At 45.7% G+C, this 23,589-nt stretch overlaps 1 protein-coding gene and 1 long non-coding RNA gene across 3 annotated transcripts; one reads left to right on the top strand and one right to left on the bottom strand.

The window, feature by feature from the left end:
* Positions 1–227: 227 nt before the first annotated feature.
* Positions 228–18,156, bottom strand: LOC140701995 (uncharacterized). Its single transcript, XR_012081032.2, has 2 exons — positions 17,560–18,156; positions 228–14,985 (listed from the first exon to the last, which is right to left on the bottom strand). It is a non-coding gene; the product is annotated as an uncharacterized LOC140701995 (long non-coding RNA).
* Positions 18,157–18,507: 351 nt separating this feature from the next.
* On the top strand, positions 18,508–22,620 carry LOC110090693 (zinc finger protein 629). Of its 2 annotated transcripts, none has more exons than XM_078380318.1 (3): positions 18,508–19,094; positions 20,399–20,539; positions 21,113–22,620. In XM_078380318.1, the coding sequence occupies exons 1-3, from the start codon at positions 19,079–19,081 to the stop codon at positions 21,676–21,678; spliced, it is 723 nt and encodes a 240-aa protein (XP_078236444.1). In that variant the 5' UTR covers positions 18,508–19,078; the 3' UTR covers positions 21,679–22,620. The 2 variants fall into 2 exon arrangements, with proteins under 2 accessions (XP_078236444.1, XP_078236445.1); XM_078380319.1 differs by having other exon boundaries at positions 18,520–19,094; positions 20,441–20,539.
* The last annotated feature ends 969 nt before the right edge of the window (positions 22,621–23,589 follow it).

The following is a 23,589-nucleotide window of genomic DNA, read 5'->3' as shown; positions in this document are numbered from 1 at the left end:
TTTGGAATGCATAAGACTGTATACAGTAGTTGTGTACAGTATTTAGATCGCCTGGAAACAAAAGTAAATATATACTAGGATTTAATCAAACCCACAAAGTCTGATCGCCCTTCTCTTCGCCTCCTTCCCTTAATTCTTGTCACGTGTCATCAAGTCCCTTTGCACTTCGGGCGACCCTGGATCATGAACAACCCCCCCCCCCTCAAATTATGCTTTCTTTTCGGGTTTTTAATTTCCTTTCATACGGCATAGCAGGGTACAGCGTCGTTGAGTGAGACTTCACAAAGACAATATAAAAAATGTATAGATGCAAAACATTAAAAGAATAAATTCTACAAGATTTTAAAAACAGGCCAGGATTTCTGAACCTCACAAGGATTCCTTTTCCAATCAAACCATCTCATAACTTGTGAACTTGACAAGCGCTGAAACAAGTCTGAACCGGTAATTGTAAAGCCAAAAAAGCACATGATGTGCTCATTTTATTATTCTTTTTTTTTTTTAAAATCATTTTCAATGCAGTGTTTAAATATAGTTGCAGGGAAGACAGACTGGATTAGGGTAATTAACAAGGGGTTTTAAAAAAATCACTTTATGAGGGGCTGAGTTACTTTTGGCTCTCCATTTTTAGACTCCAGTTCCCATAAGGCCCCCTTCAGGATAATGGGAGTTGTAGTTAAAAAACATCTGAAGGCCAAAGGTTTCTCGCCTTCACAGGGCAGTTTATGACCTTCAAAGGGTTAAGTTAATGGTCTCGTTTAATTTGGTAACTTCTCAGTGTGCTTTTATTTATTTATTTTAAAGGTGGGAAATAACAATCAGAGGCTTTGCCACCGATGATGTAGCTTTGTTCCTTCACAGTGCTCCAATTTTAGACTCTGACCTGTGGATCATGGAAAGGATTTTGGGGAGGGAGAGCCCCCCCTCCAAAGGACAGTTTTCTTCATGCCATTGCTGGCCAAACCCATCCTTGGGTTTCCAGATGTTCTCGGACTACAACTCCCAGAAATCCTGGCGAGCACAGCTAGTGGTGAAGGCTTCTGGGAAGTTTTAGTCCCAAGATCATTGTACCCCCATGGTGTAATAGCAGATTAATTGGCGACAGATGCTGGGGCTTAGGTCCCCACCTGGCTATTAAGCTCACCAGGCCGGCTTGATTGCACACCACAATACAATAGGCATTGTTCTTAAAGAAATTAAAAGTTCTTAAAAGAAATTAAAGAAGAAATTAAAAGTTCTTAAAAATAAATTACAGTATTTAAAAAAAAGATCACACACTGCAATATAGTACTCCTCTTTTGTGTTGGGTTTCCTTGAAATGGGATCAAATATCTCCAACCACACAATATACAGCTAAGCATTCCTTTTTTTCAGCTGAAAAGTTGGGTTGTGGTTTTTTTTTAAGCAACTATACTAAGGTGTGTATTTCGAATCGATTCTATCCACACCTTTTAAAAACTGATTTTGGCGTGTGTGATAGCCATGTGTTGGAGTAAATTGTGTCTGGGAGGTTTGCTAAGTTTTGCGTGCCGGGTTCCCCCGGGTCTGGGTTTTGACAGGTTACCTTGCAGTCTGAACTCTTCCCCTCGTCCCCTTATCTGCTTCTATTTTAGCGCTATTTCACTTAAGCGCTATACCACTTTAAAACTATCTATTAAAATATTAAATATTAAAAATGTCAATTTGGAGCAGCGGTAAAGAAACCTCTACACAAGGGCACAACACAACCCAATGAAAAACAGAGAAGGAGAATAATGGCTTTGGGACATGACGATTCTTAAAGGGGCAGAGGAAAAATCGGGACCTGGAGTGGCAAAATGCTGATTCACGAATAATTGCAATGAACTGAACTCCTTTGTAGTCCCCAGACCAGTAGTACTATAGCTTATGAATGAACTAAAAGTTGGCCTATGAGGACGTAAACACCAACACAAAGACCACATGATGTTAAATCCGCTCCTTAACATTCAAACCAGCTTCCGATTTATTTCAACAGGGTGTAGTTCCATCCTGGGTGACTTTCAGCCACTCTTGTCTTCATTGTAATCTCTCACTCTTAATCTAACCTACATTCTGAGATGCCAGCTCTGCAGTTCAAAGCGTATTGTTATTAAGATTATATTGTGGTGAGGAAGAAAAGCTGAGGATGAAAAGAAGCGACTTGGAAGAGTAAGGAAAACATGAATAAACTGGAAGTCCTTCGGCATATTTCAAAGAGATTCTTGTTGTTAAGTTCTGTCAAGTTGCCCCTGACTTCTGAGGACCCCTCAAAATGGCCTCCTCAATAGCCTTGCTCAGTTCTCGAAAACCCAAGCCTGTGGGTTCTTTTAGGGAGTCAATCTACGGTATCTCGTATTATCTGGTTAAAAGGGAATTTTGCTGTTAAAAGAGAAGGAGTAAGAGAGCCAGCGAGAGAAAGAGAGGGGGGGGGGACTCTTGGAATTGACAGAAAAACAGAAGATAAGGATTTGAAGTGAACGCTTGGAAAGCATTTTGGCAAGAAAATCAGAGGAGGCCGGGATTAGATTTCACCTTTGTGTGTGGGAATTTCCACAGGAACCTTTTTTCCTAACTAGCAGAAGGGAAGTTGCTGAGGTCTGCGTGACCCGGTCCCTTCTAGGTAGTGTTTTTTTCCCCTTCTTGTTTTAAGCCCCTTGTTTAAGGGAACCAAGTGTATGATGATGCAGAGGTGCAGAAGTGAAACTAAAACGTTTTTTGCCCCCTGCGCTAGATAAGCGTGAGAACGCAGTTTGATATTCAATAGTTTGTGTGTGTTGATGCAGCTGCAATAAAACCACTTGCCTGAAAAGTTAACATGACAAGGGTTTACTTTTGTTCCTCCTTGCAGACTTTGTTTGTTTCTCACCGGTTGCGGTTGCGTGACAAACAGAAATTCGCCTCAGGGGCGGCAAGAGAGAAAGTGAATGCTTCACCTGTGGAATTCCTACAGAGAAAAAAAAGCAGGCAGGGGTGGGGTGGGGTGAGGAAGTGAAATGGCTAACCTTCAAAATCCACCCTAGGGTGAATTATCTTTTATCTAACTGGATATCGGCAGCCCCAAAGAGTCAATATACAGTCGCGCATCGGGTATGAAGAGTTTTAATCAAGATACTCACTTGTTTACGTGCTCATGTGGCCCTCCTTTCCCACATACGGGTGCTCATTTTTTGTGAAGTTAATGTGAGGCTACAGAGAAGCTGTAAAAGGGTGTGTTTCTGTAATAAATCAAAGCCCCGTGGCTGCATTTCAGTATTGCTAACCAGGGTCTGACTTCCATAATCTCTTTGTGATTCAGTCAGCGCCATGAAGATTGTGTTGGGATTATATGCCTTTGTGTGTCACAGAATTCTTCATCAGAAAGGGGCATTATGGGAAGTTGCCTCTAACCCAATGGAAAAGACGGCTCCTTGTGCCTTCAGCCGTAGTGTGGAGGCACAATTTTTAGCCGGTGTTTGCATCCAGGCATCTTAAGATACAGCTAAGCCATCCCCATTTAGAAATACGGGTGATGTGGCGATCTTTGGATTGTAAAACTACCCCCCCCCCCCGATGCAGTAGGAGCGGACGGCTCCAATTTCAGTGTTCTGGATTTTAGTGTGAACCGCACAGGAGCTGACCAAGGTGCTGAGCGCTCTCCCCAACATCGCTTCATCATCTTGGACAGCAATTTTAAAGTTTGGACTAAAACCCACAGCAATTCTACTACCGGGTCCTCACTGTCCTGTTCTTCGGAAAGGCTGGAGAACTGACTCAGGCTAGAATCTTTCAGGTGAGCCTACCTGAGGGCCGCTGGGGCTGGAGGGGCATGCAGAGGGTAAAATCACTAGAGGTGTGTGTTTAATTGACAGTCCAGTCTCTTCTCTTGCAAACCCTAATGACATCCCCCACTTCCTCACTGGTTGGGAATGATGTTGTGCGTTAAGGATTTAGTGCCCCAGGTCCCAAAACGTGGGACTACAGTATTTGTAACGGAAGAAGCAATGTTTCCTGCCTTTTCACTGCTAGTTATTGTGGGATAGCCAGATGCAAAAGGAGACAGTGTTCCTGAATCCCTGCTTCTACATCACCCTGAAAGGCACAGGAGCCCTGCCTCCTTTGCGTCTGGCAACCCTAACTGGTTACGAGAGAGAATCAAGGTTATTCACATTGGTTTGCTGGCTTGCTTAGCTTCATGCTCCCAGCTTTTAACAGCACCTCCGCATGCACGAGATGAAGCAGGCGGGTTAGGAAGTGTTATAGGAAAGCCAGTTTTTTGTGCATGCGTGTCTTTATGTGAGACGATGTTAAATTTTAACCAGGCGTTAGGCCCTGGAAGAAAAAGGCCGGTGAAACAGTGAAGGCGAGGAAGGCAGACAAATAAAGACAGTATCTTCCAGCATCCCATCACCCTCCGGCGACCAAATGGAAAAGAGCAGAGATGTCTATTTGTGCTTCAGCAGCACTGGCTGTTTTGTTGCGTTGTGGGTATAACGGCTTCTGGTATATATCGTTTCTATTTTACAAATATGGGAAGGCCACTTTGAGGGCTCCAGTAAAGACCCGGGCTATAAATCTACCAAATAAATAAAAACCATGGCAACCTTAGATGAGGTTTTACTGGATGGACCGGGCGGTAGAACATCTGCGTCTGGGAGCGGTGGATTTGGGAGAGACGGACCCAAGGTCCTCCCCCACTGCCAAATAGCCTCTGCAGCTAATTAGTGTGTAGAATTTATTGTCACAAGATGTAGTCGTGATAGCTTAGATAGGAGAACAATGGAAAAGATCAATCGGTTGTCCCTAGGGAACGGCTATCTTTCAGCAGCCAGGGTGGGGGAGTGATTTTAGAGAGTTGACTAAGATGTGGGTAGACGTGGGTTCAAATCCCCACTTAGCCATCACTGGGCAGCCAACCTTGCCCGGTTTCTCTCTTTGTTACATTTTGCCCCATCTTCCCCCCAGTGTGCTCAAAGAAGCATAAAAGACTCTTCTTCACAACAACCCAGTGAGGTAGGCCAGGCCAAGGTTACCACATGAGTGTTATGCTTCCACGGAGACTTGAACATGGGATTTTCCAAGCTCCAGACCAACACACTACCTTTAGCCTACAGGACACTTCTCGTCCTTCTGTTTTCTCGCTGCTTTGCCTCCAGCGGCACCCGATTCTCAGAAACTTGGCAGACAGAAGCCTTCCCTTAATTGCTTTGAAGGCTGACACGGTGAAAACCATATAAAAGTTTAATAAATCAAGATAAAAGGAAGGGAGCAGCATCCCCTCCTAAATATCTTGGGGTCGGGCTGCTGTTAAAGTCAGGGGAACAAGGCGGGAAACAATGGTGGCAACCCTATTTATGGGTATCTGTGCCTCAGCTGTCCTCCCTCATAAGTCAGCCAACGTGACAGCAAAGCTACGTGAGTGATGGGTTCTAACTCATCGCTTTGACTGGTGCCATAAGTATAGCCAGAGCAGAGATGAGAAATGTCCGTTGACTATGCCGGCCGTGGGTTCCTGGGAGCATTCGTTTTTAAAAAATCACAAATGTTTCCCATCTTTGTCAGAAAGAAGTCCTTTCAAGGGGGTTTCCTCATTGGACCCTACGAGGAGGCAAAAGGAGGCGGCTCCCTCAGGCAGCAGATTTGGTGGGTCAGCAGCAGCCAACCTTTAGTGTTTCTCAGCTGGCAGAAGCTTTCCCAGAAAGGACAGAATTGTTTATCCGACACAACTTGTACCGTTGCCTCCTCCACCACAACCCTGCTGCTTCAAATACCGTGAAAACACAATCCTGTCATCCGTGCTGAATAAAGATTCCATGGCCAGTCCTTCTGTAGATGGGTGCAATCTTCTCTTTGGCCTCAGGCCACAAAATCTTCTCGGGGCCGGGTGGCTGTTCTTTCTTGAACAAAGCTGTGTGTGTGTGTTCTGTGATGTCAAGTTGGAACTGACGTACATCGACCCTAATAAGGCTTTCAAGGTGAGATATTTAAGGAGTGGCTCCACCACTTCTACTCCCCTGGTAAGTTTCCGTGGCCACGTGGGGATTCAAACCCTCTTCTCCAGAGTCCTAGTTTGTCTCTCTTTCCACTACATGGGGAATCCACCTGAACTAAGTAGACAGCTTAATATGCACGTAAATGTCCAGCCAGTCCAGCCCAAGAGATATTGCGACATGAGTCAATGGACAAGATGGCAACCATGTACGGAAGTTGACCAGATTTAGGGCTATACAGTATTCTTGTGGCTTGACAAACGGGACGTATCTACCTAAAACTGCTCCAAGTCAAATTGCCGGTGCAACTTAAGTCTGACTTGACAGTGAATCCTGTGACCCGAGTCCCCTTCCCTGCTAGTCATCTTGGTCCAGGGTCACTCCAAGGGAATTCGGGTGTGCCGGCACATATTTCTTTTGGAATCAGAGAACAATTGAGTTGGAAGGGGCCTTTCAGGCCATCAGGCCCAACCTCCTGCTCAATGCAGGAATCCTAATCAAAGCAGATCTTGTCTATCAGCAAATTTCATTTTAGATATCAGAACTATGGGATCGTGAGTGGTAGCAGTGATGACAAGCACACAGGACTGGCTCAAGTCACTTTGCTGCCTGAGTCAAGGAAGAAAACGCACTTCCTCCCATTCCGTGTGCAATGAGATTAGACAATATATTCGACCACCCCTGCGGACAGCAGGCTAGCTTAGGGGGATACCTCAACTCCAGCCCCAGCACACACACCCCTTTCCAGCATTGACTACCTGGGTAAGGTAAGGCAGGGCTAGCCCGGCATCCGCAGAAAGACTGAAGCAACTGGAGCACAAAGCAGGACTTGCTTTGTTCCTCAGAGAACTCAAACATTTCATTATCTCAAATGGGCAAGCCACAACCTCTTAATCGGCCTGGACACTCGTGTCTGTAAACGAAGGAAGATCTTTGATCCTGATGGGTTTGCTACAGGAGCAGCAGCAGAAACAACAACAACAATAACAATCGACATTAGTAGGGGCAGATCAGACCCAAGTGCTTCAGCTGGACTTCATTGGATTTGGCCCGCGATGAGGAAATATTCTGTCGACTCCTCAATAACTAATAATTATCCCACTTAATTATTTCAAAGGTTGACAGCTCGCTGTTTCAGTTTATGCGGATGTTCCCAAAGTGATACGTGCAGTAAAAAAGACACAACGATCAATTTAGGACAACATATAATAAATAACATAATAAAAACAAAAGATCAGAACAATTGCCACAGCAGCCGATTAGACAGCTAAAAAACAATCATCACAAAGGCACAGAATCAGTCTAACGTGACAAGACAGCAGATAAAACAGAAAATGAAAACAATTTAGCATGATTATCCCATTGGGTCAGTGTTCTGCTAAAAATGCCAAGGTAACAGAGAAGTCTTAATCTAGAGAAGCAACAGATCGCTTGTGAGTCTCTCGATGTGGCTGGATTTCAGCTCCCATCAGCTTTAACTAGCTTAGCCAAGGCTGAAGGCTCATGGTACATCTTCCCTTCCCTTCCTCTGACAGTGAAGTGTTAGTAAAAAGAACATCAAGTGAGTTCCTCTTGAGGAGGACGCAGGAGATACCTACCATGCCACTACTTTTCTCCCAGGCTTCCTCTTCAACAGTTTTTTCAAACCCCCTTGCAATATTTTGAACCCTAAAGAAAAGACCTCCCCAAACACGTGCAGAGTGTTTTCCTCATCACAGCTCCATTGCAGGGGCTGAGGAAGGGATACGTAGCATCTGGTTTAATGTACAAGAGAAGCGTAAAGACTTTGGTTTTGTTTCGGCTTTTGGTGGGAAAGCGTGTCAATGCTCCACAAAGACCATGCTAGATTCCACCACAGGGAGAGACTCACCTGGAGCAGGGTCCATCCGTTTGATGCTTCATTGTGTGTTTGCTCTTCTTCCCATAAGCATGGCAACTTCTCAACAACCACTGCCTCCCCAATGACATCACAGTGCAGTTGCAGGTAGGGCTATGGCTGGGGATTGGGGCTGTGGCCAACTGCCCTCTCAGGGCCGGCCCTGCCATGAGGCAGAGTTATGCAGTTGCATCAGATAATAAATGATGGAGTTAGTGGTGACGGGTCCAAGACTGGTAGCAAGACTGCTGTGGAACAAAATCTGTGACATACATCCTGCCCTGTGCCCAATGAATCAGAGTGCTTCTCTCAGTTATGGTGTAGGATGCTTTCCCACTGCTGAAGGGAGATCAAACTGAAGGAAGCTCAAACAGTTGTGTTGGTTTCTGTATACGGAATGGAGAGGGCCATTTTGACCCTTGTTCCAGGGAGCAAAATGTTTTGGGACAGACTGATTTTCCCATACAGTATGTGCATAGCAGGCTTTACTAAAAGGGATAAATATAGCGCTAAACAACTTAGATCTTGGTAACCTGGGAGACCCTCTTCCCCTCGGTAGGCCTGTTTGTTCTTTCCAGTCGTCTGGAGTGGGCACTTGTCTCTCAGCTATGTTTTTCAGTGTTCTGGAGTAGGACTTTTAGCACTACGGCGCCCGCTGTGTGGAATGCCTTTCCCTCAGAAGTTTGGCGTGCACATAATTTTTAGTTTTAGATGCATGTGGAAAGCACCTACTGGTGTGGTCCAGCCAAGATCACCGGGAATGTGTGTGGCTGATGGGGTTACGTGCCGTTGCTGGTTGTGTGATCCTGGGCACAGAGTGGTCGCAATGACTAGATAGGCGGGGTATAAATACAATAAATAATAATAATAATGGACGCAGAGTACCCCCAGGAGGAAGGGTTGAGGAACCACCACTGCCTATTTTGTACCTAGAGAAACCTGACAGGATTGCTATCATTCAGCATTGACTTGACAGCACCTTTACAGTCATCATAAACTATAACAAAAACAAGTGAAAAGAAATTCATTTGCAGATGCTCTAAAATAAGACGAAACCAGACTCAGCCATAAAAATGATAAAAAACAGTTATGTCTACTAGCAATTGAAATATCACATATTAAACGGAACAATAGCGCACACACTCAGAGATAGACATAAAAGTGTGTATGTGTGTGAATATTAATTTCACGCCGGATAGAGGCACAAGACCAGAGGCCTATTGAATCAGTGTAGTTCCACGATTACCAGGGATTCAGTGGGTCTACTCTAGTTACAACTTGGATTTCAGCCCCCAGAACCTCATCCTTCAGAGCAGCAACTTGGAGCCCAATTAAATTGGCTACCAGCCTGGAAAACATATCTGGAACGTCTTGTTGAGGTGAAAACATGATGGAAATGTCGAGAACGGTTAACGGAATATTATATCAACATCTCAAGCTGGGAAGGCCTGCTGCTCTGGGGGAAATGAAAGTCCCAACTTGAAAGAGAAATACCACAGGAGACCGTTGTTGTTTTCTTAGATCCTGGGGGAAATCCGTAAATACGTCCCAGTTTGTAGAGTTAATAATTTATTTGATTTTCTTAAAGTTAGAATGCATACTGTTGGGATTTTTTCAGTAATTGAACCCTATTAGCCTCTGTGTATTTGGATTTCTCGTTTTCTACTCCTCTTTGCTCTGTTTACCCGCTATCTTTCTTCTTGAAAGTATATGCAGGTCAAAGAGTCTGTTTAAGAGAAGAAGAAATAAACACAACTGTTTTGGAGAGATGGCTGGATGCCATTATATAAAGTATTCAGAGAGAGACAAAGGTCATTTGTGCGTGTTGGAGGCTGGCTGATGTTGTGCTCTTTGTCTTTGCCTTTTTCTTTCCTCCTCTCTCCCATCTTCTGAGGTGAATAAGAATCGAACAGGTATTAACTTTAGTCAATGCACGTGATGAATGACGGTGATCTTGCGATCAACGTCGCATCAGTATGGGGAAAACACAGATTCAAATCTCCACTCACCCATTGTGTTAACTCATTGTTTCTGGTGATTTTTCAGACTAAATGACCGTATTGTATTGTTTTGCTGTGGAGATGAAGCATGCATACAAAAGCCACCAGCTTCTGCAGAGTGGTAATAGTCCCACTATCCCATAATATGGAAAGAAGCTGGATCCTGACAGTTGTGAAAGAAAGAAAAGGAAAAAAAAATAAAGAAAATGGAATGAAGGATACACATTTTGCCTCCTTGATTTCAGTGGTCCTTTAATAAACATGTTTTAATATTGCAGTGGGTATAGGGTGGGAACTCAAGATGTGGAATGTAACGTATTTTTCTGTGTATAAGACATCCCCTTTTCTAATCCAAAATTAAGTAATCTAAGTGGGACTTAGCAAGTGTAGGGGGAAAGGGATCAAAGCACCGCATGACTGCTTTGATCCCTGCTTCCCCCCCCCACTTGTTTTAGTTCTCTCCTCAGCTTACTTCCATGTATAAGACAACCCTCAATTTTTAGGCTAAAGATTTTAGACAAAAATATAGCCTTATACGCAGAAAAATACGGTATATTTGGCAGTGAGATCAGTTGTATAAGGAACTTCATAGGTAGCTGTGAGGTAACTGAGATCCAGTGTCATGTAATGGACAGAGTGTGAGACTTGGATTCAGAAGTTCAAATCTCCACTTGGCCGCATAAACTTTTGGGGTGGCAATAGTAAAGCACTCTTTGAACATCTCATATACCTTCAAAACCCTATTAGGGACAACCTGCAAATCAGGTAATCGGGGGGGGCCCTAGAAAGTGAACCCCCTGAGGGGGCAGGATATAGTGGTGGGAGGAATAGCCTCAGGTTGATGAAGAAGCTGAATGCCACCAAAATCCAAGTGGCATTTCTTGAGAGTCTTTGGTTAACTAGTTTTTCTTGTCCTTATCCTATACAGGGCAGTTAACAGTGACATGCATAAATTTAATAGAGGAAACTTCTCCCATCCTTTGATGTCGATGCAGTTAAACACACAGAGCAGTACACCTCATTCTCTGCCAGGAGCTTGGGACATAATTAGATTTGCCACTGCATTTCAAAGCAAATTTGGAAGGTCTAATAATTCATGCAAAATATTTGTAGGAATTATGAGAGATGTTCAAAGAACCTCGATGAGGACTGAAATATCTCCGACTGGGGGAGTGGGGTCCACACACTCCTAGGCTTGGTACGCATAATGGAAAAGTTACTTTTTTAGACATAGCCAATGGCTATGTCAGCTAGCAAATTCTGGGCCACGAAAATTCATGATTCCAAACTGTGGATGTGATGGGGGTGGGTGGGAAGATAAATAATAACCCACGCTGAAAAGGAAAGGTCTTTAAAGGACAACGATTTTGATGTAGAATGTTTGAAAGTCCTCCCAATGCCATATGTTATGCTCTTTGTTTGATTTTCTTAAAATCAGAATACATGCCGTTGGAATTCTTTGATAAATGAAACCTTCGAGACCAGTTGTGTTTTTGGTGTTTGTTGTTGTTTTGCACTGAGTTATGATTCTCTGCCCTTTCGCTGTTTACCAGCGATCCTTCTTCCTGAACGCACGTGGTGGTCAAGCAGCATTTTCTTTTTTTTTTTACAAGAAGGAATGGATACTTGGAGAAAATGGCAGGATGCCATTGCCATAAAGCATTTGGAGCACAAAAACCTAGGGATTGCCTGCATAGGATGCCCTGCCACATACGTGTATAAATTTAGTAGGCAAGGAAACAGTATTGACGCCGAAGGGGGATGATGGATTCAAACTGGGCAGAGAAAAGCTTGGAAAAGTTACTGTCTAGCACTACAAATCCCACAATTCCCCCATAACATCTGTCTAGGGAATCTGGATAGTTGCCGTTGGGAAAATACGAATAACTTTATCAAACTATGGAGCAGAGGTACATTGTTGAACAGGATGGTTTCATCCAGTCACACACGCCTGCCCCATCTACCTCATAGGGCTGTTGCAAGGATAAAATGCCAATTAAAAAAAAAAACACCTGAGTTTTTATTTATATTGTTCTTTGGCAGCTCAAATTAAAAAAGATTGGATGATAAGTAATGCAAAGTCGATTAGGACTATAGTCTCTGCAGGGGGGGGGGTCGGTTCCAAGCCCCTCCCCCTTGGATGTTGAAAAAAATCAGAAGTATCAAACACATGGTCTCTGGATCTCACTAGTGGCCAGTTCTAATAAATACCCCCTGGAAACACATAGAAATAGGTATTTCTGTTTTGTAAAAAAATATATACATTTACTATTTTAAAGCAGCAGATAAGTGAAACAGTGGATATGAAGGGCCCTACTGTAATAGCAAAGAAGCAAGAACAACTGTTAAAGGCCAAAAGATTGTAGAGGAGGGTGGGTGATATCTTGTATGCCTTCTAACCTCAGTGTGACAGCATGGGGAGAAGAAAAATCTTGGCAACCTTAGTGTACGAGTGCAACTCCTATGTCCTCTTTTAGGGGAGCCGGTTCTCTAGTTAGAAAGGCTGCCGAAGGATAATCCTCCCTGTTCTCTGGCGGAAGGTCTCTCCAGTTATTTCTAGTTCCTAAAGGCAGCAGGAAAAGAGGAAGGTTCAAGATGAGATGGACGGACTCGCTAAAGGAGCCACAGCTTTGCATTTGCAAGAGCTGAGCATGGTGGAGGCCACTCATTTCTAGGGTTGCCCTAATTCAGAGGCGACTTGGGGGCCCATAAAAGTAACCTGTCAGAGGATGGTTTGAAGATAAAGGAAGGTCAGGCGTGACCTTCAATGGGCTCATTCACCATGAGCACCTGGAAAATATCCCAGGGTCCTCACCCAAGTGCAGTGTCTTGTAATCCTGTTTAAATTATTTAAAAATCATGTCTAGTTTTGCCTCTGTGTGATTGAAATCGAGGAGCTCTCTTTTCTCTACTGTTTCGGTCATGCCCGCCCTCCTTTTGAGTGATTGCAAGCGGCCACCCCTGTACCCTCATGCCAAGGGGGCTCGGAGCCCTTTGGGCTCGGATCTCGCCGCCCCCCCTCCCTGTTTCAGGCGTGAGATGGAGCTGCTCGTGTCGCTCTCCTTCGCACGGGGAACTGCACGACAGACCAAATCCACGAAAAACTCCCCATGCTGATCTGGGTCAGGAGGAATCAAAGCCTATCTGAAGCTGGGCCCGCCCTGCCCCGGGGGGGTTTAACCCAGCCTGCTGGAGATCAAGGGCCCCGGCTGCTTGCAAGACGGTACGAATCCATGTGCAGGAGCTCCCTGGAGGGAGAGATGATACATGCACAGACAAGAGCCAGCCCCGGGTAGCGGAGATGAAAGCACAGCAGAGGCTGTTCAAAGGGACTCCGGAAAACCCATCTGCGGGTCTGGGGGCTTCAAATCACATTTGGCCTTTTGAGAATATTGAGAATTAGCACACGCCAGTAGCTGTCCCCCTTTGACACGGGGGTCAACCCCAGACACGAGGGGAACCTGCAAGTCCTCCCGCATGTCCTGCCCCTTCTCCTCTGTCCTCCTTTTTTCCCCTTTCCTGGCAGGATGCCAGCGTCTTTCTGCAAGGCAGAATCTAATCTCAAGGAATATAATGCTTCGCTTTTATGTAGCCACGTTTCAAACGTTCAAAAGGCTCCGCAGATCTTCTATCGTTCATCTTGGCTTTGGAAAAAGGATATTAGACACAATTTCCTGGAGGACGGGGCCGTCAAAGGGATTAGCCGTGGCTGATAAATGGAGCCTACATCTATATGTGAAGTCTATCTTCAACCACTAAGTGCTCTGGGCAAACAAGGAAGGATCAGGGATATTGGCAAATCTTGGGGTCCGAGTCCCAAATTTGAGTCTTTGGTCCCAAGTTTGAGTTTATGTTCCAAGTCCCAAGTCTGAGTCACTGGAAAAAAAAATCCCCAAGCGAGTCACTGGTGCGAATTAAGTCCAACTTGACAGCAAGTCCCATGACTCAAGTCATCATGGTTTTGTTTTAGTTTTTTAAACTGGATCCAGAAATGCACGTTATGAAAATGTTCACCATCAGCATAACCTTTTGCAACAATCCTGCAGCTTCTCACACTACGGCAGTGCAAAGCTGGGGATTCTCTAACTGTCCAATATTTCATTTGGGAGAATGCAATTCTCGGGCCTGAAACGCAACCCTGGCCTTGCGCGAGCATGTTGCATCATGTAGGGAAATTGCATTATACGCTGAAATTCTCCTCTTTGTGCTACTTTGAAAGGCAGCACAAGGCACATGTCATGGTCTGGTCTGTCTCTGCAGGGAACAGCCCGCAAGCTGAAGTGTTTCCAGTGCTTATTGGTTGAATTGATCAAGGCTCTGTGGAATCTTTCCATTCTTTTAAGAATCCGCTTTAAAAACTCGAGATGAAAACAATTTGGAGTATTTGTTCTTAACTCCAAACAAGGCTTTAACCTTATCATTCTCCAGACTATTTCACAGAATTTTACAAGGGCAACCTTGCTTTTGTTTTTTTTAATTAGACAACCCAGATATTCGCCATATTTCATTTGCACTTGCCAGTGGAAAAACCTGTAGGCTGCTGGCAGGAGGTGGACAGCATAGCAAGTCAAATCACATGGTAGAACGGAAAATGGTTGCAAAATGCAAAAACTGCAGTCGGCGGCGTGTGATTCCTGTTTTCTACTTCATTTTGAAAACAGGCCGTTGTTGATTTTAGTTTTCCTTTTGTTCTTAAGTGATGTCATTGGCTGTACTGTGTTCTTTTTTTTATGACTATGCACGCTCAGGGAGCCTTAACTATAGGATGACTCATACATGAAATAAATAAAACAAACCCTTTGTTTTTCCACTCAAATGCTGTTCATTTCCAATCAGAAAGCATCAGAACCTTATGCAAAAAAATAATAATAATTGGAGGCATAATGAGCAAAGGTAGGGAGTCTTGCCCTCTCCCTGGATGGCAGAACATGATTGCGAGTGCCGTACAGCTTCTCACTGGCTGCAACTTTCTGTGATCCCACAAGATCCTTTTTCTTTCCCGCTAGCAGTCCATTCTTCTTTGTTTTTGATGTGAAATGTTGTACGGATCCTGACTGCTTGAGCGTCTGAGATGCAAGAGACGCTGAAGCCCAGGCGGAAATTCTCATAGATGGATTAAATTCCATGCCTCTGCTTCTCTGTGCTGCATGGGGTTGGGGATAAAAAATAAAATAAAATAAAAATAAAGCTGACTTCATTCAGTGGCAATCAAGAGCTCCATGTGACCCCCAGGAAGATGACATCATCCTCATTCTAAAACCCTTCTCCCTTGTGCCTCTTTTAAAGGGCCAGCATAAATTTGTATGTTCATATGTGTGTGTTTTAAAAACAAAACGGAACGACTCTTTTCACAAAACGAATTCCGAACCTTACCTCACAACTGTGGGTAGCAGAAAAAGATTAGCCCTATGGATATGCTATCTGGGGATGATAGGAATTGTAGTATGGCCCATCTAAAGGACACTGGGTTGAAGATGTCTGTTTTGGTCAAACAATTCAGTTTATTTTGATTAATCAAACATTTATCCCCTGCCCTCAACATTATTTCTAGATACGTCCCTGGTATGGCGAGTGTCACAATTTTTCAGCAAGACTTCAGTCTGTGGAATTTCCTACCGGCAAAAGCAATGCTGGACCATTTCCTCTTGTCCTTCTGCCAGAGGGTGAAGTGTTATTATTATTCTTCTTTATTTCAGGCCGGCTTCCAGCAATTGACTGGCTGCTCAGAACAAGGCTTTGCGGTTTGTTGCTATACATCTCTTCGGAAGGCATTTTTAAATTATGTTCTAACACAGCCTGACAGTTGGCGTTTCATTTAATTCATAGCCGACACTTTCCCCGCTATTAATAGCATTCTTTTCTTCAACGCAACTGTGAGCTGGTTTGAGTCCTATCTTTCGGAAGGCGCAAGAAACGTATAAAGCCAATAAACAAGAAAGGAGCAGGACACAATTGGTCGTCCAGATGTTTTGGAGTGCTTCTCCTTTCAGAGACCTGCTGGGGGTGCAACCTTCTTTTTCACAGAATCTTAAGAGCTCTTGCCAGGGGCATGCACAGTCCCACAGCAAAATCCCTATTCCCTTCCACTTTTCACACATCCATCTTAATACCAGAGCGCCCTCTAATGTCCCCTGACCTGCCTGTTTTCTTTATCTATTCATTAAGGGATTTTTCAGACAGGAGAAAAGTCTTTCCCCTTTTCTCCCAGTTCATCCCTGTTTCTCGCGGATAAGGGACTTACTGGGATTCACATCAGCACTATTTATCTTAGTCCGAGACCTTCACAGTTGTGTTTGGTGGGCACACAGGAGAGGGCCTATGCTGTTGCTGCTCCCAGACTTTGGAACTCCCTCCCACTGGAGACCAGGATGGCCCCGTTTTGATTTTCCTTCCACAAGCAAGCAAAAAAAGCCCTTTCTCTTCAGGCAGACTTTCCCTTAATGACTGGCTTGCCTGACTGAGTTTTTTAAATGGATTGGCGTACCTTTCTACTTTGAATGTGTTTGGGTGTCGCTTTTGTTTACTGTTTTTTAGTATGGTATTTGCTGGATCTTCTTTTAGTATTTATATACTGTTGTTAGCTTTAAATGCTGTCTTTAATGACGTAGGCTGACCTGGGTCCCTTTTTAAGGAGAAAGGCAGAGTAAAAATATTTTTTTAAAATATTAAAAAAATAGATGGTCTACTATGCTTCCTCTACTAAGCTGCTGTTGGTGCCACTTTCTCTCTGCCAGCAGTATCCAGTTCTTCAGCAGACCCTCACACTGGCCAGCATGCTCTTACCCAGGGGTGAGCAATTAATTTCTATAAGGGGGGCCACATGAAAAATCTGAACTGTGTTCGGGGGCCGAACCAACTTTACTTAAAAATAAAATGAAACAGTGATGTTATGATTGTTTTTACAGTGGTGCCTCACTAGACAATGATAATCCGTTCCACTGAAATCGCTGTTTAGCGAAATCATTGTCTAGCGAAAAGCATTTCCCCATTGGAATGCATTGAAACCTGTTTAATGCGTTCCAGTGGGGAAGAATCGTTGTTGTCTAGCGAAGATCGGCCATAGGAAAGCCGCTTTGTGAACCACCGATCAGCTGATCAGCTGTTTAGGTCCCGAAAACACCTGTTTTGCAAGCGCGGAGGAAGCTGTCAAAATCATCGTCTAGCGGAAATCGGTTTGCGAAGCAGGGACCAAACATTGTCCAGCTAAATTCCTCCATAGGAATCAGTGTTTTGCGAATCACTATAGCAATTGCAAAAAGTCAATGTCTAGCAAAAAAAACCTGACATGTGGGGTAACTGTCTAGCGAGGCACCACTGTATTTTAAACTTGTTAATCTTCGCAAATACTAAAGAGTTTTTTTTGCGGTATGTTAAAGATAAGCAACTGATCAACTTTAGACAAAAAGCTATAAATGGTTTTGACGTTCAAAACTGTCCGCGGGCCGGACAGGAGCGGCTTGCGGGCTGTATGTGGCCCTCGGGCAGCACTTTGCCCTGGTCTGCTCGAAACGCTAGTGATGCAAGTTTGCACTCTGGGCAGATGTGGGTGGGGGAGGAAGGAAATGGATGCAGGCAGGCAGGAAAACAAATCTTTGCTGTAGCTCTAAATTCTGCTTACCCCAAACAAACCCAGACACCCCCCCAAAAAAAATTTTGTGTATAGGTATACACAAGGAAGGATATAAGCAATTGTGTTTTAAGGTCTCTCTCTCCTCACCTGCATTGTTTCCATCTGGGCCTTGCAAGAATGGGCCCGATCCTCCCTGCTGCATCTCCTACACACTAAGAACTCAGTGGGCAGAAGCAATGCTATGCATGCGCTCAGGCCACAGCAGCACCATAAGGCCCATCTTCCCCACTGCCTGCCACTAGGTCTGGGAGTGGGATCCATCAGGCTAGGAGGGTCAGTTTTCCCACTTTCGGGATTTTACAGCTGACCCTGGAATATATCATAATCTGGCCCTTTTTCGGGGAATAAGAAAAATTAACACTGCAAAGCGTGCCCTTCGAGGTGCACGACTTTGATTCTGAACTACAACTCCCAGAATCCCTCTGGCAAAACAGCTGTCTGGGGAATTCTGGGAGCTGTAGCCCAACCAGCAGCCTTCTAGTCTACCTACACCCACTTAACTGGGAGGAAATCCGAATACGGCTTCCTTCGAAGCCAGCATAACTAGAACTGTGCAGTGCCATACATTTCCTCTCATTTTCTCCCCGCTTCAAAGAATAGAAATTAGTTTTCACAGTGCGCACGCGCAGACCCTACTCGTCGCTTTGCTACTACGAGCATGCGCATAAACCCGACACACTCCCCCTATTGCGATGTCATGAGCAACATCCCCCCCCCCCGCTCCCTTTTATTTCAACGCTATTCAGCTTGGAGGGCGGCCTTAGGTTCGCGCAAGCGCAGAGAGAGAGAGGGCGGACGAGTGCGCCTCCGCCGCTCTACCGCGCACGCGCGGGGGGGGGGAGCGAGCGTCGTCGGGAGAGCCCGGCCCCCTGCCTCCGTCTGCGCTTGCGCAGGAAGGGTCCTGTGGCCAGAGGGGACTGGGCCGCCCCTCCCCAAATCCGGAGGAACCGGTGAGTGTTAGAATGTGCAAAGTATTATGGGAAAGGGGCAGTTTTCCTCCCCTCCCCCCCACGCTTGCCCTCCTCTTGGTCCCTATGCCCTTTCCCCCCCATCGCAGTGCATTGTGGGATTGTAGGTTCTCCTTATGGTCCGCTCAGTTGCAAAGCATGATGGGATCGGGCTCTTTCTGCCCCCCCCACTGGCACAGAGGCTGGTGGGTGGCCAGGATCTTTGGTTCCCCCCCTCCCCGAAAATTATGGGATGGGGGGCCATGTAGTGACAACAGCTCCCATCACCCTTCTCTTCTCTGCCCCACGGCGGCCTCTTCCTCTCCGTCACCCCTGGATTTTTGGGAGCGGTGGGGGGGGGTAGTTTAGGGCAAAGCTTCCCTCTGGTTCTGCTCCTCCTGCAGGTGGTGGAGGTGGTGGGTGATGTCTGAAGGCCCCAAACATGTGGAAGGTGGGAGCTCTGAGGACGTTGGCTTGGAGGATGAGGAGGAGGAGGTGACCTGGACCGGGGAGCAAAGTGTAGCGAGGGGAGGAGGCTGGGTTGGGCTGGAGGGGAGGGATGCATGCATGCATGCATGCAGTTCCCCTCCCTCCTGCCCCTAAGCCCTGCCTGGTTTTGATCGGAGTCGGCAGAAAGAGCTGCCTTGATTTGCCCTGAGATGGGAGACTTGCCAGGTAAGCCTGGGAAGGGAACAGGTGTGTGTGTGTGTGTTGGGGGGGGTCTTGCCCTTCCTCTAGGTCTCCTCCTTGGATCCGCCACAAACTGGATCGCTTACAAAAGCCGGATTAATGATTCAACCGTTTTGCAGTCGTTTTGAAGTTTCTTCTTCTTTTTTGCAAGACTGACTGGTCCACAGCCAGGGTGGAAAGACCACGTAGCCGGTAGCAATGGTTTTATGTCACCGATAACTTTTGCACTGACTGTACCACTTTGGTTAGGACATTAGGGGGTGCCGTGCAGTATTTTGTTTTCATAAAGGATCATACTCTCCTTTCTTCTCTTCATGCATTATCTCCTCCAGTCTCTGACATTTTCCTATACTGTATACTTTTTTTCATAGATCCTTTTGGCTGTCCTAGCCATAGGTTTGAGAAATGACTTTGAGTGACCTACACTCACCCTTGGGATGCATGATCACTGATAGCATCATTGGGGTAGAGACAGTAGAAACATGTTGCTCTGTTACCTCTGCCGTGCTCATATTGGTACTGTTCTTATCTGGCAATGCTTAATGTATGACCAGTGTATGGCACTGGGAGTCCAGTGGGGATCTCTTCAGCCCAGTGGTGGGCACCTACAGCCTTCCAGGTGTTCTCTTCCCTTGGCCCACAAATTCCACCAGTTTATGTCTACCCATCCTGCCTTTTGAGGCCTCATTGGCCCCAAACATTCAGATTCATTGTGGCTGCAACCCTTACGGATGTTTGCATCAAATTTCGTAAGTTGTCATGGCTAGCTGGTGGGGCACTGACCTCATCTCGGTTGCATAATTGGATGCATCACTAGACACACAAGACGACAAGGAGCCTGAATTGGCCATGGCAAGTTATGCAAACATTATTTATTTATTTATTTATTTATTTGATTTATACCCCGCCTATCTGGACTACTACTCATCATGCGTCATCAATTCAGTTCTGACTTATGGTGACCCTCTTCAGGGTTTTCCAGGTAGAAAATATTCAGAAGTGTTTCACCGTTCCCTTCTCCTTGGGACGCTCTAGGACTGTGCAGCTTGCCCAAGGCTACATATGTTGGCTCTTCTCTCTGGAAGCACAGTGGGGAATTGAACTCCCAACCTCTGGCTTGTAGCTAGATATCCAAACCATTGAGCTATCTGGCCAGCTTACGCAAACCTTACAGGAACATGAATAGGAGTCTGATCAGTACATAGATTTATAACCCATCTCCCGGAGAGAGTAATGATTCTTGCGATCTGTCGTTTTTCATAAGTCTTCCAAACAACTTTACAATACAGGTTTTGGCAGTCATGGGCTGTTGATTTGTGCCTCCATCCCAGGTGTGTCCACCATGCAAGAGGAAGAGGAGGAATCTGAAGCAACTTCAGTGTCTTCTGGAAATAGCAGCCCCCCTACCCCGTCTGCCAATGGCTATCCAGGTACAGAGACTCAAAAGGATTAGAAGTGACTAGTGCAGAGCCTGGGAAAGTGTGTTTTCCCTGCTCCTATAGCATCAGAAACCTTCAGGATCAGCATGGCTGTTCTCACAGGGGAGATTTCTGGAGCATTTGTCCAAAAAAATAACTTTCTCTAGCTCTGGGCCTCTGTAGTATGTTGGGAAAGGGTTGGGCTCTTATAATTTTTCATTCTAACAGAGCAGAATCTTAAAAGGTTGACATTTGTTTACGATTTTAAAGTAGCCTAAGTGTAGGTTCAGTTGCGCGTTCATAGCTCCAGCAGTTCAGCTGTGCGGCGTGTTAAAGTGGCAATGTCGCCTTTTGAAATTGTGGAACATCAGAACAGGCGGAATGCCTTTCCCACGCCAAGGTTAGAGGGTCGAGGTGGATCAGCTTGGAGGGAAGAACTTGGAAAACGTACTGTTTAGGCTACAAATCCCAGTATCCTCCAGCCGGCATGACCAGTGGGGTTGTATCCCCAAAATAATTTTCCCCCTAAGCTCTATTGAAGATGTTGCGTGCCTGTAACTCACTGTGTGTTTTCCCTTCCGACAGGCCCCCGGAGCAAGGAGCCACAGACGACCATCGGGGAGCTGGTAGAGGATGGCGGAGAAGCTGGGCAGGATCGGCTGAGTTCCTCCCAGGCTCCCAGTCCTGAATGGCACGAATGCCCCGAATGCGGGCGCGGCTTTGGCACCTCGCGGGCCTTAAAGGTGCACCGTAGCTACCACGTGGGGCGCAAACGGCCTCACAGTGGCTCCTCTTCCTCCAAGCTGCCTCCACCTCTGATCTTACCCGGTAACCCTGACGGCTGGGAAGGGCAGACGGCCCCCGCTTCGGGTCGGGGCCGAGCTTTCCACTACATCTGCGCTGAGTGCGGCCTGGGCTTTGCCTCTCCCGCCACCCTGGAGGGTCATCGCTGCGAACGGGGCTGGCGCCGGAGCCCCCCAGCGCCTCCCCGCACCAAGGTCCCGCCCTCCCCGACTCCCAGGGAAGCCAATGGGGATCAGGACACAGAGGGGGCCGATGGACCGTACCATTGCACCGAGTGCTCAGGGGAGTTTGGCTTGGTGTCGGAACTTCATGAGCACTACATGCTCCATGCTCGTGGAGAGCTGTAGATCATTTTCTGACCCTCACCTTGTTTTGCCCTCCCCGTTGTAATCGGTGGCGCCTCCTGAGGGAAACTGTCTGGCTGGGACTCTGAGAAGTTAAACTTCCACCTTTTTTTAAAAAAAAGAGTTCCTCCCCCCCTTTTTAGTTTCTATCTATAGTTCTCAATTGAATATTCCTTGTGGGGTGGGCAAAGACACACAGATGCTTAGAGCAAGCCCTTGCTGTGTATTGTACCTTCCCTACAACTGATGTAGCACCTGTGGAAACCCTTCATGCGCTTGCAGGGGTGCTCCCTTCCCCCTGAACTGAAGGAAAAGGTACTCCAGATCTAGAGTCCATGGGTCTTTAGCATTTTAATTCCCCGAAGGGAGCCCTTGCAATAGAAACACTAGCAGTATTGAGCGTCTAGCTCGTTTTCACTAAATAATGAACCACAAGAGATTTATTCCAGACCTCCCCTGAGGCCTGGAAGAGGAGGGATGGGTTGGAATCGTTTATCCGTGTATGCGACATCTTGTATCCCTGAACCCTCATACAGTTAGTCCAGCGCCCTCTGTGAACCTATAGACGTTGTCAGACTGCCGCTCTCACTGTCCTTCGCCTTTGGCTGTGCTAGTTGAAGCTTGTAGGGCTCGCAGTCCAGTGACATCTGGAGGACCACGGCTGCTCAGCCCTGGCTTAGACAGTTTCCTCCCCAGTGGGGGTGCCCGTGGTCATTGTCATCATGTTTGGCACTAGGATGGTCCATGCTGAACTTGAGGCTGTATTGTTTGTGTGTGTGTGCGTGTGCGTGCATGCACACGCATGCATGGGTGTGTGCGTGTGTGTGGCTTTTATGCGAGTGACTCCTAAAAATGGCATCCACTCAGCATAAATCATGATATTAACAATCTCTCTTCACAGTAGCTGGGAGAACTGGTTTAATAAAAGTGATTCTGTATGTATGACTTCTTATCGTGCCCACCTTTGTATTTGTGACTGGGGGGGGGGGAATCTTGTGGTGCCTGATTTAGCTGCAAAAGACTTGCAAACATCTGTCCTATGAAGACTCATAACCTAAGTTTGAAGATCTGCCCCCCCCCCACGTACAAAGGGAACAGCTTTATTCCCTCCCATAAAGTAGAGGCAGGATGGTAGTTTAATTTAATAGCCAAGGCCATTATGAACAGCAAATTCTACTAAAGAAACGATGTAGAGCATATCATATATTATTTACAGCCACTTCACAGCAGGAAGCCAGAGTGGCTGACTTCATTACCCCTTAGTGATGTGATTTCCTGTAGAGCCAAAAAAACAATTATAGAGGCATTACAATCTTAGCTTTTGATAGTTGGAAGTAGCTAAATTATGAGGCGGGGGTGGGAGCGACTTTTGCTTTCATCTCTCATCACACTGTGAATCTGAGTTGTTTAATATTGGATGCCAACAGGAATCAAAAGTAATGTAGATGAAGAAAGTTTGGTTTGGTCTACCGTTACACAGCTTATACAATGACCTCACCTGGCTCTGCGCTGTAGTGCCAATTTGCTCTGACAGGCAAGTCAATATGTTTAGGTAACACACTTGGGTAGGGAGTCCTAGCATGCATGTGGCAAATCAAATAGGGTTGCATGTATGCCAATACTATGCTCATGAAGTAGCCTGCTTTTGGTCAAAAATAGTCCAATTATCTTTACATTATAAATTGTTTTAAATTTTCCTATATTTTACATACATCCATAATTTTAAATTGTGCAGTGCTGTGATACAAATAAAGCAAACTGTGCCTTTTTGGCCCAATTTGCAGGACACTTAATCGTTCTTACTTTCTTTCATCTATCTGTCTGTCATCTAACTAGCTATACTTTTACCTTGCTTTTCTTCTTTAAAAAGGACCTAAGGTAGCTTACATAATTAAAAGCCATTCTTTAAAGCGA

The sequence above is a fragment of the Pogona vitticeps genome, chromosome 9 (genome assembly GCF_051106095.1).
Source record: "Pogona vitticeps strain Pit_001003342236 chromosome 9, PviZW2.1, whole genome shotgun sequence".
NCBI classification, from domain to species: domain Eukaryota; kingdom Metazoa; phylum Chordata; class Lepidosauria; order Squamata; family Agamidae; genus Pogona; species Pogona vitticeps.
The sequence above is the reverse complement of the archived record's forward strand: the minus strand, read 5'-3'. Positions and strand labels throughout refer to the sequence as shown.